At 59.9% G+C, this 23,917-nt stretch overlaps 1 protein-coding gene across 7 annotated transcripts; it reads left to right on the top strand.

Annotated features, from left to right (window-relative positions):
• The first annotated feature begins 102 nt into the window (after positions 1 to 102).
• Positions 103 to 22,988, top strand: HSF1 (heat shock transcription factor 1). Of its 7 annotated transcripts, XM_047785599.1 has the most exons (15): positions 334 to 378; positions 17,823 to 17,971; positions 18,331 to 18,439; positions 18,708 to 18,844; positions 19,024 to 19,196; positions 19,992 to 20,067; positions 20,142 to 20,203; positions 20,290 to 20,386; positions 20,476 to 20,615; positions 20,698 to 20,967; positions 21,335 to 21,415; positions 22,070 to 22,175; positions 22,258 to 22,323; positions 22,402 to 22,471; positions 22,568 to 22,988. In XM_047785599.1, exons 2-15 carry the CDS (start codon positions 17,960 to 17,962, stop codon positions 22,771 to 22,773), a joined length of 1,605 nt encoding a protein of 534 aa, XP_047641555.1. In that variant the 5' UTR covers positions 334 to 378; positions 17,823 to 17,959; the 3' UTR covers positions 22,774 to 22,988. The 7 variants fall into 7 exon arrangements, with proteins under 7 accessions (XP_047641557.1, XP_047641551.1, XP_047641550.1 ...); XM_047785595.1 differs by lacking the exon at positions 17,823 to 17,971 and having other exon boundaries at positions 159 to 378; positions 22,426 to 22,471; XM_047785594.1 differs by lacking the exon at positions 17,823 to 17,971 and having other exon boundaries at positions 160 to 378.
• Positions 22,989 to 23,917: the final 929 nt, after the last annotated feature.

Genomic DNA, 23,917 nt, shown 5'->3' with positions numbered 1-23,917 from the left:
GTGGGCCTGGGGGCGGGCCCGCGGGGGTCAGAGGGCGCCGGGCGGGACAGGGGCCGGTGTGCGTGCGCGCGCCGTGGGACGCGGGCGGCGCCGGCGGGAGCGCGCCCGTCGCAAGATGGCGGCGGCCATGCCAGGCCCCGGGGCCGTGTGTGCGCAGCGGGCGGCGGCGGCGCGGCCCGGGCGGCAGGCGCGGCAGCGGCGCTAGCCCGGCCCTCAGCCCCTCCTCGCGGTCCCGCCTCCGCCTCTCCCACCTTGCCCGGTATGGATCTGCCCGTGGGCCCGGGCGCGGCGGGGCCCAGCAACGTCCCGGCCTTCCTGACCAAGCTCTGGACTCTCGTGAGCGACCCGGACACGGACGCGCTTATCTGCTGGAGCCCGGTGAGGGGCCGAGGGCGCCGGCCCGGGGCGGGGAGGCCGCGGCGCGGGGGCCCAGGACGGGCAGGCCCGGACCCCGCCTCGCAGGCCCGGTGTGGGGGTGGGGAACGGGGGGTAGTGCGGGGAGAAGCGTCGCAGGCCCGCTGGAGGTCGCTCCTGTCCACGCCGCTCTCCCGCGTTGGGTAGGAAGGGCTTCTGCCTCCGTGGGCTTGCGCTTGCTGCCTGTGGGACGACTGCGGGACGCGTCTGTGCTTAGAACAGCCCCCGGCTTCACTAGTGGACGCTGGGCCCCGGTGGCCCCAGAGTTCCAGCGGTGTGGTCGGCAGTTATTCAGGGTAAATCAAGCCTCGGCCCTGGAACTGGAGGGCGTTTCTCTAGTTCGAAAGGAGAGGGAGCGAAAACAGAAAGCACAACGTCATAAAGTTCAGGCTGGTCTCGAGCCCGGGTCCCGATCCCAGAGCTGCTTTCCCAAGAGCGACTCGTGTTTCTTGCTCTGTGCGCGACTTTATTCACGCCCTGTCTCCCGTTGCCTGGCAGCGAGCAGGTGATTTACAAGGTCTGACCCCGCAGGCTGGACAACTCCAGTTTGCGGAGGTTGGACTTGGAGATGGACGTCCTGGCCGTGACGTCGAGGTGGGGCAGGTGGGAGCCACGGCTCGGGGCTGGCAGGGGGGTGGCCTAGGCCACCCTAGGTGTAGGCAGGCTCCGGGCGCCTCCAAACGTGCTTACTCTCCTGAGCGCCCAAACGCTGGATTTCTCGGACCCTACTGAGTTGTTGCCCGTCATCCTGCTGAGCCCTTGGAAAGGAAGAGCAGTCTGGGCTGAAAGGAGCCCAGAGCTGGAGGCCACGTTCTCTCATTCCACTTGTCCCTTTGAGGAGACCAGAAACCGTGCTGCATTCCCTTGGGGACACTGTGTGTTGTCCCAGCAAATATCCGTGTGGCGTTCTCCATCCCAGGCCCTGTTTCTTTAACGGTGGGAACCATCCCCTTGTTGCAGGCCTTGAACTTTGCCAGCCAAATGAAATGACCCCATTTTTCTGTCTTTTTTCCTTCTCCCTCCTCTTGTCCCTTCCCCGTAACTCCCGTTTGGGGGAGGGCACCAGAGGTCCTTTGGGGTGAGCCTACTGTGGGGACATCCCGCCTCTCAGTCTGCTCCAGGCCAGGCAAAGCGCAGCCAGCGCCAGCTTGCTCCCCAGGCCTCACGGCCTGTATTCCAGGCAAAGCCTGGAGCGGGAAAGCGGGCATGGTCCGGCCCGTGATGGTCTCTACTCAAGGTGGCTGCGCCCCCAGGCATGGTCTCCCTGGGGACAAGCGGCCATGGAGCAAGAGCTTTTGATCCTCCTTAGTCTGTACACAGGGCGAGCAGGGTGTGCTTGGTGCAGGACGCAGTGGGGCTGGCCCTGAGAAAGGAGACCAGCCCCTGCCTGGGGCCGGCAGGGTGCCCACAGGACCCCCGGGCCTCTGTCACAAAGTCCGCTTGGAGCCCTTTGCCGACTCACAGCCTGGAGTCCTGCTGTCAGAGGCCCCGGACAGGTCCGACGCCTGTGCCCTCGGCCCTTCCCCTTTGTGCTGGAACTTTGCTCATTGTTCCGCCAGGAGAAAACCTCTGCCTATGGCCCAGGGAATGAAAGGGAGGAGGAGGTGCAGTGGCCGACTCTGTGGTCTGCGTGATGCATGACCACGGGTGGGTGCCAGCCCTGGGAGCTGGGGCCGGCCAGCGGGTCGCTGCTCCAGAGGCACGTGTTGGTTTGCCCACCCTTCCAAAGCCCTGTCCCGTCAGATGTGCCCCGTGCGGCGCCACGGCTGAATAGGCAAGGGCTCCTGCAGAAGGGGACCTGGTGACGGGGAGTGTGGCCTTGGGAGTGCTGCCACCACGCCCCCTGGGACATAATGGGAGTCAGACCCTTCTGGCCAAGACTGAGGGCCTCTTTCTCCCAGGAACCGGACCTTGCCAAGGCCACCAGCCCAGGTGGCCCAAGTGAGTGCCACACGCAGGGATCGCTTGAGAGGGGCTAGTGTCCAGGAGGAGCACGGTCTCCATGGTCAGGTCCCCAGCTCCCTGTGAAACCCTTGGCCACTCCAAGCTGGCCAAGGGCCATTTCCAGAGACCCCAGGACAGGCAGGGCCGCCCCCTCCCCTGCCCGGAGCCAGGCGGGCCCCACCAGCCTGCTGAGCTGGTCCTCCGTGCAGGAGCCCACAGTTGCCCCCGTGCTGGCTTCGAGGGCCACTGCAGAGCCTGGAGGTTCCCGGGGTCCCCACACCTGATGAGCGTGCCTGGCCGCCTGCCGCAGCCAAGCCTTTTCCACGTGGAGCCTGTCGCGCCTCCCATCGCCCTGCACGAAGGTGAAGGTGGCCTTTTTACAGACGTGAAACCTGAGCCTCGGAGGTGACAGGAAATGCGAGGAAGACCCTGAAGTGCACAGGCCCTTTGCCCGCCTGCCCCACCGAGTGTCGCGTCTCCAATTGGGCGCAGGGTGCAGCTCGGGCTCCACCCCCCCACCCCACGGTCTTAGCCGGCCCGGCCGCACGTGGCTGACCAGCGCCCGGGGGTTCGTAGAGTTGTATTTTGGATTTTTACACGAGAGTCCGCCTTTCACCTCCCGCCCAGACAGACAGATATATGCGTGGACGGACAGACAGACAAGGCGGGCAGAGATCTATAAACGACAGGCTCTGTGTGTGGCCTCCCGGTCTGTTTCCTCCACCGCCTGGGTGCTGGGGTGCGAGGGGCGCCGTCAGAGGGGGCTGGCGGTCTGGGCGCGGCCGCCTTGGAGGGAGGGTGGATGCACACAGCTCGCCTGGCTCCGCCGGACCCGCGGGTGCTCAGAGCGCTTTGGTACAGCACCGGGGTTGGCGGGGAGGTGGCCAGGGCCCACGGGATCCTCTCGGAGCGAACAGTCAGCTCCCGTCAGGTGTCACGGACGCCCCAGAGCCTGCACCCCTGGCTGCAAGATTTCTTTGAGGTTTGAGGTCTGAAGGGAGGCGGGGAGGCCGGCCCTCCGAGGGTCTCCTGAGCCTGGAAGCGCTGGCGGCTGCGCCATCTCGCCCCTCTGGGCCCCAACAGCTCCTGAGTCTGCAGTCAGCAGGGTGCGCACATGCAGAGGGGCCTGGAGACCCAGGGGTGGGCCGGCGGCCAGAGATGAGCAGGGATGGACGGGCTCGGGGCCGGGGCCGGGGCCCCGAGCCGACGTAAGGAAGTGGCGTGAGAAGCACATAGATGGTCCTGCGCTTGCGTGAGGGCAAGATGGCCAGTGGGGCGGGGACCAAAAGTGGCTGCCCCTTTCTGCACCCCGCGTTCTTCCTCCTCATCCCCAACCCGCGTTCATCAGCCTCTGCGCCCGCAGCTGCAGCGCTCACCCCGCACAGGCCCCGGCCCCAGGCCCCCTGCTCCCAGAGCCCCGCAGTGGTCAGCCAGCCACGCCGGGACACCGGAGCCCCGCACACAGACCAGTCCCGTGGGCTGGGGCGCTGACATGGGCAGATGCTAGAAGAGTTCAGGCGGGCCCCTCCGGGAAGGGCCGTGCTGGCTCGTCCTGCTGGGCTGCGGGGCCTTTGAGAAAATGCTCAGAGACAGAGGCTGCGTCCGCGGATGTGGACACCGGGCAGCACTGCGTACGTTTCAGGTTACTCGCGGTCCTGTAAGAGGTGTCAAGGCTTCGAACCGGGTTCCTAAGACTTACTATTTCCCAGGAAGAGCTTTTCGGGGGCAGGGGCGTAGACAGCACACAGCAGCTTCTTCGCTGCTCCACAGCGCTGCCGGATCTCCCAGTGCTGCCTTCTGTCCCCTCCCGGGGCGGCGAGGGCCGCCTGCAGAGAAGGGGGCCTTGACCAGGGCGAGAGAGACGCACCATCCGGTTCTGGGCTGCACGCCCCAGAGGGCCCCCTCAGACTCATCCCGGCCCCGAGGTAGGGCCTGCAGGCCGTGCTCATCGTGCACAGCACTCTTGCGCCACGTGCGGGCCATGAAACAGCAAGGCCAGGGGGAGGCCCTGGGGCGCGAGCTTTCTTCCCCGAGGCTGTTTTCAAAGTCCGAGAGCCTGGCCTTTGGAGAAGCTGAGGCAGCGAGAATTTTCAAGGCGTGGTCCCGAGAGCAGGGAGCTGCCTGGCAGCCCCCATGGGTCTTTGGCCAAGCGCTGCTGGCCCGTCCACAGTGCGAGACTGTGGGGCCGGCCCGCGAACCTTCTACGTAGCCGACGGCTGCCGAGGGGCTGTGCGGTGAGCGGTTGCCAGACTCGCCAGGGCTGGCTCTGCTGCGGCGGAGTCCTCACGGCCAGAGCTTCGCAAGGGAGCTCACCACCGCCGGAGCCGGGAAGTGAGGCTTAGGGACAAGCCTTCGGCAAGGACCAGGCCCATCTTTCCTCTCTGGGCTGAGGTGCTGCAGAAAGGCGGACACCCCAACCCAGACACAACGTGGCCAAATTCCTCGTGTCCGGATCCAGTCAAAACCCGCGGTCGAGCCAAGGGGCAGGGCCCAAGGGCCAAGAAGGGAAGAGCCCCCGCGGCAGCGCCGCGCCTGCCGGTCTCTGGCTCGGCCGGAAGGACATTGCGAAGGTGCCCCGCAGGCTCGAGGCGGAGGGCGAAGACAGAAACGGAGAAACAGAAACGGAAGCTGCTAGGAGGAAGGAACGTGAACGAAACGCCTCTGGGACGCGGCTCCCGTGCAGAAGAATTCCCGGGGAGGCGCTGTGTCACTGCCCCTTCAGTGGGCGGCCCTGGCGGCTTCCTTCCACGGAGCTCAGGCTGGGGGGCAGTGACCGAACGGAGGAGGCTCCTGAAGGCCCCGGCCAGCAGCACGGAGTCACCCTGACAGCTGTGATGGAAAGGCCACGCCACCTGCAAACACTGACACGACCCCAGCGAACGCTACGGAAAAAACAGCAGGCAAATCCACGTTGAGTAACTTCCTGCACGGTAGCAGACCAGATTCCTCAAAGCCATCGGGTCGTCAGAAACCAGGAAGGCCCAAGAGACGTGAAAGGAATAGCCTGGGTGGTGACCTGGAGCAGAAGGACACTACGTAAAATCTAAAGAAATCTGAACAGAATGGGGACTTTAGTTAACACTGGTCTGTGTGGAGTGCCCACCGTGGCTCAGTGGGTTGAGGATCTGACATTGCCCACAGCTGTGCCATAGGTTGCAGCTGCAGCTTGGATTCAGTCTCTGGCCTAGGAACTTCCGCAAGCCACAAAAAAGATAATAAATAAGTAGATAAAGCCTGTGGATTGACTGCTGAGGCACTTGCACTAAGGCAGGGCCGTGGGGAGTCCAGGTGTGGGGTAACTGGGGGTGCCCTGTTGTCCCAACTTTGCTGTAAACTCAGCATTGTTCTAAAATTAAAGGCTTTTTTGGCCGCCCCGTGGCACATGGAGTTCCTAAGCCAGGGGTCAGATCCGAGCCACAATTGCCACCTATGCCACAGCTGTGGCAACACCGGATCCTTAACCCATTGTGCTAGGCCAGGGATCGAACCTGCATCCCAGCCCTCCCAAGACGCTGCCGATCCCATTACCCCACAGCAGGAACTCCTAGAAGCTTGTTTTTATCAGTCCCTGGAGGGGATTAAACGGTCAGCTAGAGACCGAGGAAGAACAAATCACGGAACCAGCCCAAGCGAGGAAGGCACCACGGCGGCCCCAAATCGGCGGAGCCCTGGGGGTGCTCCCACGAGGCCATCCCAAGTCCGGGAGTGAGGAACGGGGGGCTGCAGAAAGGACGGTCGAAATTTTCTCTCGCGCTGGAATGGGGGTGCGAAAGCTGTAAACCCACAGATCCGAGAGTTTGAGTGACTCCCAAGGAGGATAAAGCACGGAAAAAGACGCCAACACATCCCGCTATCAAATTGCTACAAACCAACGATGAGCAAATCTGAAAAGCCACCAGAAGGGAGCTCCTCGGTGGCTCAGTGGGTTCGGGACCCGGCGTTGCCATGGGGCAGCCCAGGTCGCTTCTGTGGCACAGGTTCAGTCCCTGGCCTGGGAGTACCCGCTTGCCGGAGGCACTGCCAAACGGCAGCAGCAACAACAGCAACGGCACCCAGAAGAAAGGAAATTGCACACGGAAGGGCGAAGAACAATGCTGACTTCCCATCAGAGGCGCGAGGCCTGGGACTGGGAGGGGCTGTGGTCAGTGCCCAAACCTGCTGTAACGCTGCCACCTCGCAGGGTCGAAAAACACCATGACTCATCTCAGCAGAGGCAGGAGCAGTTGACGAAACGCAACATCCATTTCATGATGAAAGCTCGCAAACTAGGACGGGAAATTCTTCAATCTAATGAAAAGCTTCAACAACCAAAAAAGAAAAAACTGACAACCAGCATTGTAGTTAATGGGGAAAACCTGAATACTTTCCCCCAAGATGGGGAAAAAAGGCCAGGAGGTCAGCTTTACGCCTTCTCCTTGCTGGTGCATCGGATGCCCTGGCCGGGAAATACGTAAATCACAGACATCAAGATTGGAAAGTAAGAAACAAAACTCTGCTAATAGGAAACATTATTGTTTACTTAGAGAATCCCAAAGAATCTACCGAAAAAAGTTATTAAAACCAATAGGTGAGTTTGGTCGGGATTCAAGGTCGGTGTACAAAAGCTGATTACACGTCTACATACCAGCAATGATGTACTGCAAATGGACATATTTCCAGTGGTATAAAACACAAAATCTCAGCGTTCCCTTGTGGCACAGCAGGTTAAGGATGTGGCATTGTCCCTACAGTGGCTCCAGTCACTGCTGTGGTATGATTTTTTTGGTCTTTTTAAGGCTGCACCTATGACATGGAGGTTCGCAGGCTAGGGGTCCAACCGGAGCTGTAGCTGCCGGCCTACATCACAGCCACAGCGATGCCAGATCTAAGCCGTGTCTGCGACCTACATGACAGCTCAGGACAGTGCCAGATCCTTAACCCAGTGAGCAAGGCCAGGGATCGAACCCCCATCCTCATGGATACCAGTCAGGTTCTTAGCCCACTGAACCACCCGGGAGCTCCCCAGGGCGGCCTTCGTAATGTGTCCTCGAACACTGTCTCCCCTGCCGGAGGCTCTGGGCTACGAAGTAGAATCGTGGTGCACCATGGGAGAAGGTGGCCCAAGCTGTGAGATCCTGGGGCCGGGGGAAGGGGGGGGGGTGCAGCCACAGGTTCTTTATCCCAGGCCCAGTCTCACAAAGTATATACAAAATTTATGCACTGAAAACTGTAAAACATTGCTGAAAAAAGTGAAGAAGATCCAAATGAATGGAAAGAAATGCCGTGTCGTAAACGGCAGACTCATCGTGGGTGAGACAAACAGCAGAGCCCGAGAGATCCCTGGGTGGGGCGGATAACCGCGAGTGGGTGTGAGAAGGCCAAGGACAGAGAAGCGTCAGGCTTTTAAGAACGAAGTGGGAAAGCTCACACTATCTGATGTCAAGACTTACTTTGTGGGACGGAGTTCCCGATGTGGCACAGCGGAAACAAGCCGACGAGGAACCGTAAGGTTGTGGGTTCGATCCCTGCCCTTACTCAGTGGGTTAAGGATCTGGCGTTGCCGTGTGCTGCAGCGTAGGTCGCAGACATGACTCGGATCTCTCATTGCTGTGGCTGCGACGTAGTCCGGCAGCTGCAGCTCCAGTTCAATATGCTGCAGGTGTGGCCCTAAAAAGAAAGGGGAAAAAAATGATTTACCGTAACATCAAAAATAAACTTACGATTTTTACCAAATGGTGCTGGAATAATTGGCCACCTACAAGGACACGTGTGAGTGAGCCTGTCCTGTGCTTAAAGCCATATATCAACACAGAAATGAAACACAGATTAAAAGAATAAGAGCTAAAAGTATAGAACTTCTAGAAAGAAAAAAAGCCAGACACGAATGTTCGTAGAATTTTACACGTCATAACCAAAAACAGGACACGACCCAAACGTCCACCAACCGCTGGGCGGATGGCGAAGTCGCGGGCATCCCGACCCTCGCTGCAGGGGAACGGGGAGCTCGCCCTGCGGCACTGGCGGCGTCTCCGAGGCAGAACTGGGGTGGGGGCGGGAATCAGATGAGTCTTTGCCTGGGGGCGAGGGAAGGGCTGGCTGCAGACCGCCGCGGAAGTAATTTGAGGGGGGTGGAAATTTCTCTTGTTCCTCGCCTGTGCAGCTAAACGGTATGTGAAAAACTGGCAAATTATTATTATTGTATAAACATAAATTGTCGCTGTTTTTTCCCAAAGCTGTATGTATTTAAGGCACTCGCCTCAGTGAGTCTGGGTCGTGTACACACGTGAAATCGTGAAATCGCGACCGTGGCGGCCAGAGACGCCCGTCAGCTCCCAAAGCGGCCGCCCGCCTGCTCTAACCTCAGCAGAAAGCCAGCCCTCTGCTGGGGCCCCAGGGGGTCAGGAAGACTGCTCCAGTCCACTGCAACTGGAAGGGACAGCTCAGGCTGTCACCTGGGCATCGGGGGCCACGTCTCACCGTGGCACAACAGAAAAACACACTGGGGAGAGCGCAGGCTGCGCACCAGACAGCCTGCGAGGAGCTGAGGACACACAAGCACACTGAGAAACTCTGCCTTGTTCTGGCCAGGTCTTTGCCAATTCTGTCTTCATAAGACTTGGTTACTACAAAATACCTGAGCATACATTTTCTCCAGGACCTTAGCGTTCTCAATAACAAAATGCTGTGTTGGGAGTTCCCGCCACGGCCCAGCGGAAACGAATCCAGCTAGGAACCGTGAGGTTGCGGGTTCGATCCCTGGCCTCGCTCAGTGGGTTAAGGCTCCTGCGTTGCCGTGAGCTGTGGTGTAGGTCGCAGATGCAGCTTGGATCTGGCGTGGCTGTGGCTGTGGCATAGGCTGGCAGCTGTAGCTCCGATTCGACCCCTAGCCTGGGAACCGCCATATGCTGCGGGTGCGGCCCTAAAAAGCACACAAACAAACAAAAAGATGCTGTTTTGCACTCTTTCCCAGCACAGCTCCTCAGCAGAGCAAGAAGGGTTCTTTTTCGTCCAGCTTTGGCCAAGAGCTGTTGCTCCTCCACCCCTCAGAGCGAGCTTCTTAGCAGTTCTTCAGCACAGTTTCCCTCTGCCCCATTGTCACGGCTCAAGGGCACACATCTGTCCGCCAAGACTGACTCTGTGGGCTCCACCCCGTCCAGGGCCACGGTGCAGGGCCAGCGGGCAAAGGCCATTGCTTTCTGCAAGCATGCTACAGCCTCCGGGCTGCCAGAGTCCCCAGGCGCTCGCCGCTGCAGGCGCTCCATCAGCCCGGCCGTGATCTGACCCCTTCCCCGAGGATCCGCCTTGGAGGGGAGGCTCCCGCACCCAGCTGCCGAGGCCAGAAGGCCCAGAGGCGCGGCCCGAGCCCGCATTCCTCTGCACAGAGCTGTGCGTTTAAAGTGGGAAACTGTTACGCCTTCCTTGTTAGAAGGAGGGGGATGGGACGCGTGACCAGCCACATGGAGACACTGCGTCAGCAGGGCACAGCTCAGCAGGCATCCGGCCTGGGGCGAGGCAGGTGCTCTGGGTCCCGTGGGTGGGAAGGGTCCACGGGGAGACGGAGGCACGGGGGGCCGTGCAGCCCCCAGAGGAGCCCGTTTCCCCCCGTGTCTTCCAGCCGCGAGGATCGCCCTCTCCCACGCCAGACTCCCCAGCAGCCCAGCAAAGGCCTCCTGTCTGGAAATGGGGGAGACGCACCTGAAGCTGTGCCGACAGAGAAGTTGTTGCATTAAGTGACTGTAGTGGAAAACAAGACCCGGAGCTCCCGTCGTGGCGCAGCCGAAGCGAATCTGACTAGGATCCGTGAGGTTGCAGGTTCGATCCCTGACCTCGCTGTGTGGGTTAAGGATCCAGTGTTGCTGTGAGCTGTGGTGGAGGTCGCAGACTCGGCTCAGATCCCGCATTGCTGTGGCTCTGGCGTAGGCCGGCAGCTGTAGCTCCGATTAGATCCCCAGCCTGGGAACCTCCGTATGCCACGAGTGTGGCCCTAAAAAGCAAAAAAGAAAAAGAAAGGAAAATAAGACTGGCTTCTAAGCTTCCACGTTGGGGGGGGGGGGCGGCAACGTAGACCCAAAGCAAGGCAACGGCAGTCAGTGGGGTTGAAAAGAGTAGAACAAGGTAAATGAGCTGAGCAGCAGAGTCTTTGAAAAGATCAGCGTTGGTGACTTAGGCACACCTCCCAGGGGAAGAAAAAGACGGAAGTTACCAACGTCAGGCGCGGCAGAGGGTGTCACCGCAGACGCCACAGGTCGCGAGCGGGTGCGCAGGAAGCCCACGGCAGCTCTCCGCGGGGAAGTTCGACTGAGTGGGCCCACTCCTCGAAAAGCACAAACTGCCAGAACTCTCTCAAGGTGAAGCGTGTCCATGCGTGATCCCGCACCTATTAAAGAAACTGAAGTCCTAACAATAAACCTTTCTAAAAAGAAATCTCCAGCCCCACCTGATCTCACTGGCAAGTTTAAACGTTTGAGAAGTAATAACACCAGTGATAAAACAGCTTCCAGGAGAGCAGTGGCAGGAACTCTGCACCTCATTTCATGAGGCAAACGTTCCCCTGAACCGAAGTTAGACCAAAACAGTGCAAGGAAACTGCAGGCTGACCCCCTTCATAACGTCTTCGACAAAATGTTAGCAGATCAAACGCAGCGACACATAAAAAAGAATACTCGCCACAGATGGGACTTATGCCAGGAATGCAAGGATGGTTGAAGATTTTTTTAAATCCGTGTAACCCACCATGTCGACAGCCTAAGAGAGAAAACCACATGATCTTAGCATTTGATGCGGAAAAAGCACATGACAAAATTTGATGTTCATAATATTAAAAAAAAAAAAAATCCCTCAGGAAACTAAGAATGGCAGGGACCTTTCTCAGCCTGATACAAAAAAAGGTCTTTAAAAAACCCTTCACCAGAGTCCCCGTCGTGGCGCAGTGGTTAGCGAATCCGACTAGGAACCATGAGGTTGCAGGTTCGATCCCTGCTCTTGCTCAGTGGGTTAACGATCCCGCGTTGCTGTGGCCCTGGTGTAGGCGGGGGGCTACAGCTCCGATTCGACCCCTAGCCTGGGAACCTCCATGTGCCACGGGAGCGGCGCAAAGAAATAGCAAAAAGACAAAAAGAAAAAAACCCTTCACCTAGGGTTCCTGTCATGGCTCAGCGGAAACGAATCTGACCAGCATCTGTGAGGACCCAGGTTCGATCCCTGGCCTCCCTCAGTGGGTTAATGATCCGGCGTTGTGACCACAGTGTAGGTTGCAGGCGCAGCTCGGATCTGGCGTGGCTGTGGCCTTGGCTAGCGGCTGCAGCTCTGATGCGCCCACCAGCCTGGGATCCTCCATATCCCACGGGTGCCGCCCCTAAAAGGACCAAAAAAGAGTAAAAACCCTACACCTAACAGCATACTTAATGGTAAGACACTACTTGTCCTGTAAGATCAGGACAAGGCAGAAAATTTATTTCACCAGTTCTAGTCAGCGTCATACTGGAAGGCCTACCCAGTACGTTAAGACAGGAAAAAGAAATTAACGTCATATATGCTAAAATTGTTCTTATTCACAGCCTGATTCTTTACCAGAAAATTGTAAGGAATCTATAAGAATACTCTAAAACTTAACGAGTTTTGAAAGGTCAGTAGATAGATTTTTCATACTTCCGCAAAACCATTGTACTAGCAAAGAACAGTATAAAATTAATCTCTACAATTGCTCAAAAATACCAAGCATGGCGTTCCCGTTGTGGCTCAGTGGTAACCCGACGAGTATCCACAAGGACACAGGTTCAGTCCCTGGTCTCGCTCAGTGGGTTAAGGATCTGGCAATGCCGAGAGCTGTGGTGTAGGTCGAAGACACAGCTCAGATCCCATTTTGCTGTGGCTAAGGGGTAGGCCAGCAGCTGCAGGTCCAATTAGACCCCTAGCCCGGGAACCTCCGTATTCCGCAGGTGTGGCCCTAAAAAAAAACCAACAAAGAAAGAACAACTAAGCTCTTAAATGTGAGCCTAATAGAATGTGCAGGGATCTGAATGCCAAAACCGTGAAATTCTAAAAACACTGTGAAAGAAAGCAAAGCTGACCTGATAGACATACCATGTTTATGGATTTTTTTAAAAGCAAATTTGAGATGTTTTTCCAGCCTTATTTTTGTGAATATTCTGGCCCTTTCTCCGCTTCTTGTGGTGCTCCTGTTACATGTATGCTGCTACAGGTGAAGCGGTACCATTGCTTCAAGGCACCTTTAGAGTTTATTTTGTTTCTCTCTGTCCTCCAGCTCTGTCAGTCTGTTTTCAAGTTCTCAGATTCTTTTTTTCTTTTTGCTTTTTAGGGCTGTACCTGTGGCATATGCAAGATCCCAGGCTAGGGGTCAAATTGGAGCTGTAGCTGCCACAGCCACCGCCACGTGGGATCCAAGCCACCTCTGCCACCTACACCACAGCTCACAGCAGTGCCGCCAGATCCTTAACCCACTGAGCAAGGCCAGGGATTGAACCCATGTCCTTATGGATCCAGTTGGGATCGTTAACCTCTGAGCCATGACGGCAACTCCCAAGTGCTCAGCTTCTTGCTCCTGCGCTGACTTCTGCTGTTGAGCCAGTCTGGTAAATTTTCCATTTCAGTTGTCCGCTCGGTTCCAGTGTTTCCTCCTGGCTCTCCTTTCCTGTTCCTGCCTCAGCTCACAGGCCCTCATCACCTCCCTCAGCTCTGGGACACATGTGTACTGGCCTCTTGTCCCTGCAGGTGGCAGCTGCTGTTGCTCTTCTTCCCACATACAGGTCTCACTTCATCCTGACGCGTCCTGTAGTCTTGTTGGGAAACTACGCTGTAGGTACTGATTTCCACCTCTGGGTGATAGGCTCACCCCTCACCCAGCTGGCTCTGGTCTGTTTGGGGACTTGGCCAGGCCATTTTAGCGGGGGTGGCGGGGGGCAGGGGGGAGGTGTCCTCCTTCTTTGATCTTGCTGTTAGTTCACTGCCTCTTATGGTTATTACAGGCCCAGCCTTTAGGCTCTGTAATCCCTGCCTGATTGTCACATCGCTGTTGTTTTTTTTTTTGACAGCGCCCCAGGGCACAAGTTGTTCTGCAACCTGAGCCAATTAAATTCGAGGTACTTTTTTTATTTTTAGGGAGGCCTACGGAGGTTCCCAGGCTGGGGTTCTAATCAGAGCTACAGCTGCCCGCCCATGCCACAGCCACAGCAGTGTGGGACCCGAGCCATGTCTGCGACCCACACCACAGCTCATGGCCACACCAGATGCTAACCCACTGTAGTGTCCAGGGATCGAACCCAACCCTCCGTGAAGACAAGCCGGACCACTCACCCGCTGCACCACAGCAGGAACCCCACAACTTCACCTTCCTCTTCCTTGAGGGAACAGGCTGGCCAGGCTTTAACTTCTTATTCTCGATTTAGAGTTTTCGGGGTTCTTTTTCCCTGCACCCAGGGCATGTGACGGTTCCCAGGCCAGGGGTCCAGCCCGCACCACAGCAATGACCGGAGTCCCTCCAGTGGCAAATCTAGATCCTTACCCGATGGGCTCCCAGGGACATCCCCAGAGGAGCTATTGCTGTAAAGGACCCCCTTAGGCTTGTCCGTTATCTCATGGTCCCTTTCAGAGAGAGGCCCCGGGGAGCTTCAGCGCTCTCTTTCCTTTGCGCTGGCCTCCCCTGGCAAACGCCGAGCCAGTCCTCGGGGTGCTGGGCAGGACGGGAGCCTCCGGGCTTCTCGGCTCGCCCCATCGCGCGTGAATGCTCTCCCCACATGCTCGCCAGGGTGAGGATAGTGGAGGAGCCCCAGTGTTCTCAGCCTGCTGTGCCTGGGGTGGAGCCTCCGTTCTCTGGGTGGGGGCAGAGTGGCGAAGGAGGCCCCAACCCGCCGTGCCCGGGACCTTAGCCTCTTCACCTGCAAGTTGGACGGGATGAGAAAGGCTGTTGGCCTGCCCCTGTCTGTGAGATTCAGAAAGCCTTCTTGGGCGCCAGCGGGAGAAGAATCCCTGTCTCCTAGGCCACAGGGTCCCAGAGTGTAGTGTCATTCCAGGAGCACCGGTGCTCAGCTTGTGGCTAAAATGCTCCAGACTCACTGTTCCTGCAGCAGGGGAATGGGTTTTCTTCCTTTGCTATGTGCCTTTATGACAACCTCCGGGAGGTCCTGTTGTGGCGCAGGGGGAATGGATCCAACTAGGATCCATGAGGATGCGAGGTCCATCCCTGGCCTCACTCGGTGGATCGGGGATCCTGCATTGCATGGCTGCGGCGTAGGCGGACAGCTGCCGCTCCGACGTGACCCCTAGCCAGGGATTTTTCCCTATGCCATGAATGCAGCCCTGAAAAGCAAAAGAAAAGAAAAGGAAAATTCCCAGAGACTTTAGGTGATATTAAGAAGCTTTGTTTTTTCTCCTGGGAGGGCTTCTGATGAGAAATTAGCTGTTGCTGAGGAGTCTTTGTAGGTTCTCTCTAGGGCTCTGGCTCTCTTCAGTTACACTGTAGCGCATCTAGGTGTGAATCTTTTTTTTTTTTTTTGTCTTTTTTAGGGCTGACCCCGTGGCATATGGAAGTTTCCAGGCTAGGGATCGAATCAGGCCTGCAGCCACCAGCCTACACCACAGCCACAGCAATGCCAGATCCAAGCCACATCTGTGGCCTACGCCACAGCTCACAGCAACACTGGATCCTTAACCCACTGAGCAAGGCCAGGGATCGAACCTGCATCCATCCTCATGGATGCCAGTCAGATTTGTTTCCAATAAGTCATGACAGGAATTCCCTGGGTGAATACTTTTGAGTTTCTTTCTTGGAATTTGTTTAGCTTCCTGAATAGTTTTCATCAAATGTGGGGCGTTTTGGGAGTTCCCGTCGTGGCGCAGTGGTTAACGAATCCGACTAGGAGCCATGAGGTTGCGGGTTCGGTCCCTGCCCTTGCTCAGTGGGTTAACGATCTGGCGTGGCCGTGAGCTGTGGTGTAGGTTGCAGACGCGGCTCGGATCCCGCGTTGCTGTGGCTCTTGCATAGGCTGGCGGCTACAGCTCCAATTCGACCCCTAGCCTGGGAATCTCCATATGCTGCGGGAGCGGCCCAAGAAATGGCCAAAAAAAAAAAAGTGGGGCGTTTTGGCCATTATTTCTTCGGTTATTCTTTCCGTCTCCTCATTTCTGTGTACCTTGGTCTTTCGGGGTATTCCACCAGTCTCGGAGGCCTGTTCACTGTCTGCTTCTCGGACTGGGTGGCCCCACTTGGCTGTCTTCCCTCAGGCTTGTTGATTCTTTCTTCTCATTGTCCAGATCTGATCTTGAGCTCTGGAGTGAATTTCCAATTGGAGTTGTAACACTTTTCAGCTCCAGGGTTTTTATTTGGTTTGTATTTATAATTTCTGTCTTTATTTTTCTCTATTCTATGAAATGTCATTCTGTTCTTTGAACATATTTCAAATACCTGATTTTATATATGTGTATATATTTTTTTTTCTTTTTTCTTTTTTCTTTTTTCTTTTTTTTTTTTTTTTGGTCCTTTTGCCTTTTCTAGGGCTCCTCCCGCGGCGTAAGGAGGTTCCCAGGCTAGAGGCAGAATCGGAGCTGTTGCTGCCGGCCTACATCAGAGCCACAGCAATGCAGGATCTGAGCCGTGTCTGCAACCCACGCCACAGCCCACGGCAACGCCAGATCCCCAACCCCCTGAGCAAGGCCAGGGACTGAACCCGCAACCTCATGGTTCCTAGTCAGATTCGTTTACCACTGTGCCATGACGAGAACTCCACTGATGTATTTTTTGAGATTTTCATTTTTTCTGTGGTAATCGATTTACAACGTTCTCTCCATTTCTGCTGTACAGCGAAGTCAAATACCTGATTTTAAAGTCTGTCTGTTTTACAACTACAGATGTGATAAATTCACTTGAGGAGTAAAAAATAAATAATTAAAGTCTTTGTCTAGTAAGTCCAAAATCTCATCTTGCCTTAGCGACAGTTTCTTTTGGTTGCTTTTTTTTTTTTTTTTTGCCATGTGTGGTCATACATGTGTCTTTGCTTGTCTCATTTTTTCTCTTAAAAATTGGACTTTCCGTTAATACGATGTTGCACCTGGTAAGTGCCATGCCGGATTCTCCCTATTTGCCAGGATTCGTGGCTCTTTCTTGTTGCTCTTCGTCTAGTGCCTCATCTGCACTAAGTCTAGGCAGTTTGTTTTCGTGGCCGTGAGTGGTCCCTGAGGGCTCAGCCCAGTGACTCAGTGGCCAGGAGCGCCGCACGTCCTTTACGGCGCGGAACCGAGTCTCCGCCGGGGCTGCTGAGTGTTGGGCACGCCTTCAGCTCTCAGCCAGGCAGTTGAAGACTCATGACTCTCTCTCGTTCCCTGTTTGCACAGAGCCTCAGTCGGCAAGCGGTGAGGGACCTCCTCTCCCCAGCGTGCACAGCTCTGCCCGCGCGCAGGCGGCTAGGTCCCCAGGAGCATCTGGGGGTTTTCAGAGCCCCCTTGAGCTCTCATTTCCCAGCGCTTCCTTTTAGGTTTTCTGATTAGCTTGCTTTTCCTCGCTTGTTGTCCACTGTCTGGCCGCCAAAAGTTTTGGGGTTTTTTTGTTTGTTTGCTTATTAGGGCCATACCCGCGGCATATGGAGGCTCCCAGGCGAGGGGTCCAGTCGGAGCTAGAGCTGCTGGCCCGCACCACAGCCACAGCAGCACGGGATCCAAGCCACATCTGCAACCTACACCAAGCCCACAGCACTGCCGGGTCCTTAACCCACTGAGGGAGGCCAGGGATCGAACCCGCAACCTCATGGTCCCTGGCTGGATTCGTTTCTGCTGCCGCAACAGAAACTCCCAGCCCCAAGTTTTTAAATTGCCTGTAGGTGTTTTCAGCGCACATCCCTGGGAAAAGGCTTTCGATGATGCTAAGTGAGCTCCGGCACAAATCAAGCAACAGCAGGTGTGGCGGAATCTTCCGGGAGCAGCCGCGAGGAGCTGCAGCCCCGCTGTTCTTGCCCCGTGGCTGCCAGAATGCCGTCTCCCCCCCCCCCCCCCCCGGCTTCAGCAGCGGGTTTTCGCAGCTGCAGTAGAGGAGGTGGGGACAGGGCAGGTCAGACCGACACAGCTCACCCTTAAATGAGATGTAACCATTTTCTTAGCACTTTTTGGAGGAGAAAAGAGGCCCTTCCTGAAGCATCCCATCGCCCCTCACACACTTGCACCACGTTTGCTTTGCATCCGAGTGCGGTTTGGGAGGCACGGCTCCCGTTCTGGGTGACACCACGGGGTCTTTCTAACTCCTTGCCCCTCACCTGACAGGCAAAGGCTGTGCCCAGAGTCCTCGGCGGAGTCACAGGGTCAGCACGTCCCTTCCCCCTGCTCCAGGCCACTGCAGAGGTCTGCCCTGTCGCCCTCCTGGCAGCTCTTTGGACTGAGCTTAGGGAAGAGCAGCATAGTGCGTTTTAATCTGTTCGTCATCTCTGTTAGCAAAAAAAAGGAAAAATGAAGTTGCATTTCTGAAAACAACTGTTTTCCTCCAGAGTAACTGAAGTTGGGTTCCCGTTTTCTTGGCTGCCTCCATTTGGGGTCTCGGCTGCTCTTAGGGAAAACATGCTGATGAAAACTGCAGCGGGGAGGTCCCGTCGTGGTGCATTGGAAACGAATCCGACTGGGAACCATGAGGTTGCAGGTTCGATCCCTGGCCTTGCTCAGTGGGTTAAGGATCCGGCGTTGCTGTCAGCTGTGGTGTAGGTCGCAGATGCGGCTCAGATCTGGCGTGGCTGTGGCTGTGGGGTAGGCCGGCAGCGACAGCTCCGATGAGACCCCTCGCCTGGGAACCTCCGTACGCCCCAGATGCGGCCCTAAAAGGACAAAAGATGGAATAATAAAAAAGACAGAAACCCTACAGCGGGGCCTCCGAAGGGGTGCGAGGCGCAGTGCTGCCGTTGCTGCTGCTGCTGCTGCTGCGGGAACGAAGCCCCGTGCCCTGGGCTCAGGGCGGGGCCCGGCCCGCGCCTGCAGTGACACCCCTGTTGTGTCTCTCGACAGAGCGGGAGCAGCTTCCACGTGCTCGACCAGGGCCAGTTCGCCAAGGAGGTGCTGCCCAAGTACTTCAAGCACAGCAACATGGCCAGCTTCGTGCGGCAGCTCAACATGTGTGAGTGCGGGCGCACCTGCCCGACAGGGCCGCACCGGCCTGAGCCGTGCAGCCTGGGAAGCGGGTGTCGTGGGGCTCCGGGGGTCTCCTGGGACCCAGACCACCCGGCCTCCGCGGGCAGGGCTGCCGGGGAGCCGTGCCAGGCACTCCCAGAACCACATCACCCACGCTCCTCTGCCCGGGGCCCTCCCGCGGGGCGGCGGCCGCGCTGGAGTGAGGGGCTTGGTCCCAGCCTGAGCGGAGCTGCCCCCTCCCTGGTCGTGCGCAGATGGCTTCCGCAAGGTGGTGCACATCGAGCAGGGCGGCCTGGTCAAGCCGGAGAGGGACGACACCGAGTTCCAGCACCCCTGCTTCCTGCGCGGCCAGGAGCAGCTCCTGGAGAACATCAAGAGGAAAGTGACCAGCGTGAGTAGCCGCCCGCCCTGGCCCAGGCCCGGGCCCTGCGACCTCCCTCCGGCCGTGAGCGGGAGGGGCGTCCGCGCGCGGGGTCCCGCCGGCCCGGCTGCAGCGGCCCCTCTTCCTGCCGGGCCCGCGCAGGGCCCCGCGCAGACCCGCCGCCCCTTGGCCTTTCTGCTGTATCCCAGGCCCCTTCCCTGGAGGCCAGCTCAGCGGCTCTGCCCCTGGGTCCCCAGGTGTCCACCCTGAGGAGTGAGGATATAAAGATTCGCCAGGACAGTGTCACCAAGCTCCTGACCGACGTGCAGCTGATGAAGGGGAAGCAAGAGAGCATGGATTCCAAACTGCTGGCCATGAAGCAGTGGGTCTCGGGCCCCGGCCAGGGGGGTGGGCAGCAGGCCTCCTGGGAGCGGGCAGAGGAGGGGCAGCCGAGGGCGTACAGGCCAAGGGCCTCTCCCTGAACTGCCTCCTTTGCGCTCTGGGACAGGCGCTTCAGGCCTTGCACTATGCAGACACACTAGGTTCAGGCCTGCATGGCCTCCCCCGGCCCTGCTGGGCTGTCCTTCCCCAGGGGGGCGGAATTGGGCCCTGAACCCCAGCCGTCCAGGCCCTCCTGCAGGCCAGGGTGCCTGCTCCTCACCACTCAGGGTGAGGCCAGGAGGGTCCATGGTGTGTTCAAAAAGATAGGCCAGGGGCTTAGCGGGCTGGCCCACAGGAGGGGCAGACCGTGGGCTGCTCGAGGCCACCTCTGAGCCACTCCCAGGCCCAGCGAGGGGCCCTGGCACAACCCCCATAGGGCCCTGCAGCCAGCGACCAGGCAGCCCCCACGCCTGGTCTTCCCCCAGCCTCATCAAGGCTCTGCCACCTCTGCCATGTCCAAGAAGTCGGGGGGGAGTGTCAGCCCAGATCCTGGGGGGCACCCCACATGCCCTGGCCTGTGCCCCACCTCGGTGCCCCAGCTGGGCACCCCTGACGTGCAGCAGAGCAGGGAGGGGTGGCAGCAGAGAGCCCAGGTCAGCCCCCAGCCCATCCCACAGCCCACCCTCCTGGGGGGTGTCGCCAGATGGTCACCCACAGCCCTGCACCTGCCTGGGGGTGGGAGGGCGGTGTGGCCAGGGGACGCCCCTCGGCCGCACTGACAGCAGGTCTGTTGCAGCGAGAACGAGGCCCTGTGGCGGGAGGTGGCCGGCCTGCGGCAGAAGCACGCGCAGCAGCAGAAAGTCGTCAACAAGGTGCCGGGCGGGCTGGCCCGGGGCAGAGGGGGGACCCCTGTCCGCGCCGGGCTGACCCGCCTCTCCACCCGCAGCTCATCCAGTTCCTCATCTCGCTGGTGCAGTCCAACAGGATCCTGGGGGTGAAGAGAAAGATGTGAGGCCCTGGGGGTGCCCGTCTCTTGTTGGCTGCGTGCTGGGTGTCGAGCCCGGGGACGCAGCTAACCCGCCCCCTCCCCACAGCCCCCTGATGCTGAACGACGCCAGCTCCGCACATTCCATGCCCAAATACGGCCGGCAGTACTCCCTGGAGCACATCCACGGCCCGGGCCCCTACGCGGTGAGTGGGGGGGCGCCGCAGGCTGGCCCGGGGGCGGGGGTGAAGGCGCCGCTCATGCCACCCCCGTGGTCGTGTCCCTTTGCTGGCAGGCTCCAGCCCCAGCCTACAGCGGCCCCAGCCTCTACGCCCCAGACGCTGTTGCCAGCTCCGGACCCATCATCTCCGACGTCACTGAGCTGGCCCCCAGCAGCCCCTTGGCCTCCCCCGGCGGCAGCGTGGACGAGGAAAGGTGGGGCCGTCACCTTCCCGTCGGCCGGGACCAGGGTGGGGCTGGTGGAGTCACTGGCTGACGCGTGCACCCCCGCATGCAGGCCCCTGTCTGGCAGCCCCCTGGTTCGAGTCAAGGAGGAGCCCCCCAGCCCACCTCGCAGCCCCCGGGCAGAGGCTGCTGGTCCCGGGCACCCGTCCTCCATCGTGGAGACGCCCCTGTCCCCCACCGCCCTCATTGACTCCATCCTGCGGGAGAGCGAGCCTGCGCCTACCGCCTCGGCCACCCTGCTCCCGGACACGGGGGGCCACCCCCCCTCGCCCCTACCCACCTCGGCCCCCGAGAAGTGCCTCAGCGTAGCCTGCCTGGACAAGTGAGTGCAGCCACCTTGGCCTCAGGAAGCGCGTGGAGGGCGGGACTCAGGGCATCCTCCGGCCCGCGGGCTCAGGGCCTTTTGGGGTTGAGCTGGCAGGCATGGCCCTGGCCCCTGGGCCTGGAGCTTGGGGCTGGGGAGGGAGGCCGCTGCCGACCAGGTGGGCCCACAGCCCCTCTGCCGCCAGAGGCCCAGCAGGTAGCCAGGCAGGCCTGTCGCACTGGCTCTCTGGCCACCCTCTGCCGAGACAGGCTGCTGGGTCCCTGTGTCTGTCCTGCTGCCCCGGAGGTGGGCTTGCGAGGGTGGGGGCTCGGAGTTGGCCTGGGCCCCACCTGCAATCAGGGGCTCTTGTCTTTCTATCTTGCAGTTGGGCTCGCGCTCCACAGATGTCTGGGGTCGCCCGCCTCCTCCCCTGCCCCTCCTCTCTGCATGGCCGAGTCCTGCCAGGGTTAGCGCCGTCCCCACTGCGGGGGGGAGGAGGGCTCCGCCAGAGCTCGGGCCCCTCCCCGACCGCGGGCCAGACCCAGCCTGGCCATGAGCACTCACTCAGCCCTGCCTGGTGACCCGGCACCCGGGCCCTCTTTGGGAGGGGCCAGCCCCCAGGCTCTGGGCCCGAGCCAGCGCCCCAAGTCACTGACAGAGCAGGCGGCCCGGCTGGGGTGCTGACAGGCTGCCTCTCAGGGTGGGGCAGGGCCTTCTCGGTTGCAGCCACAGGACTCGCGGGAGAGGCTGGCTCAGCACCCACCGGGCACAGCCCCGCTCCCGTCCTGCCGTCTTCCGTGCAAAAGCAAGGCCTTGCCTTGTCGAGCCTGAAAAGCTGAGCCCCCAGCTCCTTCTGAGCATTCCTCGGCCCCCCCTCCTGCCGTGGCCCAGCCCAAACGCTGCCAGAGGCCGCGCAGCGTCTCATGGGGACAGACAAGCTGGCCAGGCCTGAGCCACTCCACGTGCAGAGGGGCCCCACGTGCAGGGCCTCCTGGCCTGAGTGGGGTGGGTGGTGGCCGAGGGGAGCCCTTCCCTGGCAGAGGGGTGTGAGCGCCAGCAGAAAGGTGTCCGGGTAGGGGCGCCCAGGATGCCGCTTCACCTGCCCCGCTCGCCCTGCCAGGACTGAGCTCAGTGACCACTTGGACGCCATGGACTCCAACCTGGACAACCTGCAGACCATGCTGTCGAGCCACGGCTTCAGTGTGGACACCAGCGCCCTGCTGGACGTGAGTCCCGGCCCGGCCCGCCCCCAGCCCCGGCCCGGCCCCGGCCCTCGGGCACAGCCTGACCGCGCGTCCTTCCCCACAGCTGTTCAGCCCCTCGGTGACGGTGCCTGACATGAACCTGCCCGACCTTGACAGCAGCCTGGCCAGCGTGCGTAGGCAGGCCGGGGAGTGGGTGGGGGTGGGGGGCGAGCAGAACCCCTCACCGCATGCCCTCCTGCCCCGGCAGATCCAGGAGCTCCTCTCTCCCCAGGAGCCCCCCAGGCCCCTCGAGGCAGAGAGCAGCAGCCCTGACTCAGGTGAGCCCGCCCCCCACCCCCACCCCCCGCCGCCCCCGCCCTTCCCCCCCCCACCCCCTCCCCAGGCCCAGCTCCCTGACCCGTCGCCACCCCCAGGGAAGCAGCTGGTGCACTACACGGCGCAGCCCCTGCTCCTGGTGGACCCGGGCTCCGTGGACGTGGGGAGCAGCGACCTGCCGGTGCTCTTCGAGCTCGGGGAGGGCCCCTACTTCTCCGAGGGGGACGACTACACAGACGACCCCACCATCTCCCTGCTGACGGGTTCTGAGCCCCCCAAAGCCAAGGACCCCACTGTCTCCTAGAGGCCCCAGGGGGAGGGCGGGCCTCCCGGTGCAGCGCTGGCCCGGGCCCCGCACGCCTCACTCGGACTGACCAGCACACGGGTGTTCATAGAATTGTATTTTGGATTTTTACACAAGACTCCCCCTTCACCTCCCGCACAGATAGACAGATATACGCGTGGACAGACGGACGGACGGACGAGACGGGCAGAGATCTATAAACGACAGGCTCTGTGTGTGGCCTCCCAGTCTGTTTCCTCCGCCGCCTGGGGGCTGGGGTGCGAGGGGCGCCGTCAGAGGGGGCTGACGGTCTGGGCGCGGCCGCCTTGGAGGGAGGGTGGATGCACACAGCTCGCCTGGCTCCGCCGGACCCGCGGGTACTCAGAGCGCTTTGGTACAGCACCGGGTAGACAGGCGGGTGCTCCCTGTGTACCTTCCCAGCAGCCACCCCACTGTGTTTACTGGCTTTGGCAGGGGTGGGGGGTGGTCGGCACTAGGGGGTGTCGGGAACACAGCTCCACCCTCTGGGTGGGGAGCCGAGGAAGCAGCATGTAGTACAGGAGTCCGGCCTAGGCGCCCGCCACACCTGCTCGCCTGCTGCTGCCTGTCCTCTTGGCAGGGCCCTCTGCCTTGGGGTCCAAAGGGCATCCCTCCCATAGACACCCCCTCAAGGCCTCTGTGGCCCAGAGGAGATGCGGGCTTGGGCTGGGCAGAGCTCTAAGACCACCGCCCAGCTACCGCCAAGGCTGTGAAGCCCACCCAGAGAGCACACCCCTGGAAGAGGGGAAAGGAGCCCAGAGCCCCTGCCCTTCAGGCTCTTGGGAACACTCGGGCTGCCCGTGGACTGCCCAGCCCAAGGCCAGGAGAACCCGGGGAGGGGTGGGGCAGGCCCAGGGGAGCCGGGGGTCCCCCTGGGCTCAAGGATGAGGCCTCAAGCTGCAGCACTGCAGGGCACAGTGTGGGCACTCAGGTGGAGGACTGGGCCAGACTAGCTGCCTCATCCAGGAGGCCAGGACCTGCCCCAGGTGTGCCTGTCGTCTCCCCAGGGGCCCAGGGGCCTGGCCTGTCTGAGCTCTGCGGCCTTGTCTTGAACCCTCTGCTGGCCCTGACTCTTGACTCCTCCGCACCTGGGCCTCTAGCCTCCAGGCCAAGCTGCTACCACCGC

Source organism: Phacochoerus africanus, chromosome 6 (genome assembly GCF_016906955.1).
Source record: "Phacochoerus africanus isolate WHEZ1 chromosome 6, ROS_Pafr_v1, whole genome shotgun sequence".
In the NCBI taxonomy this organism is placed as follows: domain Eukaryota; kingdom Metazoa; phylum Chordata; class Mammalia; order Artiodactyla; family Suidae; genus Phacochoerus; species Phacochoerus africanus.
This window is presented reverse-complemented; position numbering and strand designations above follow the sequence as displayed.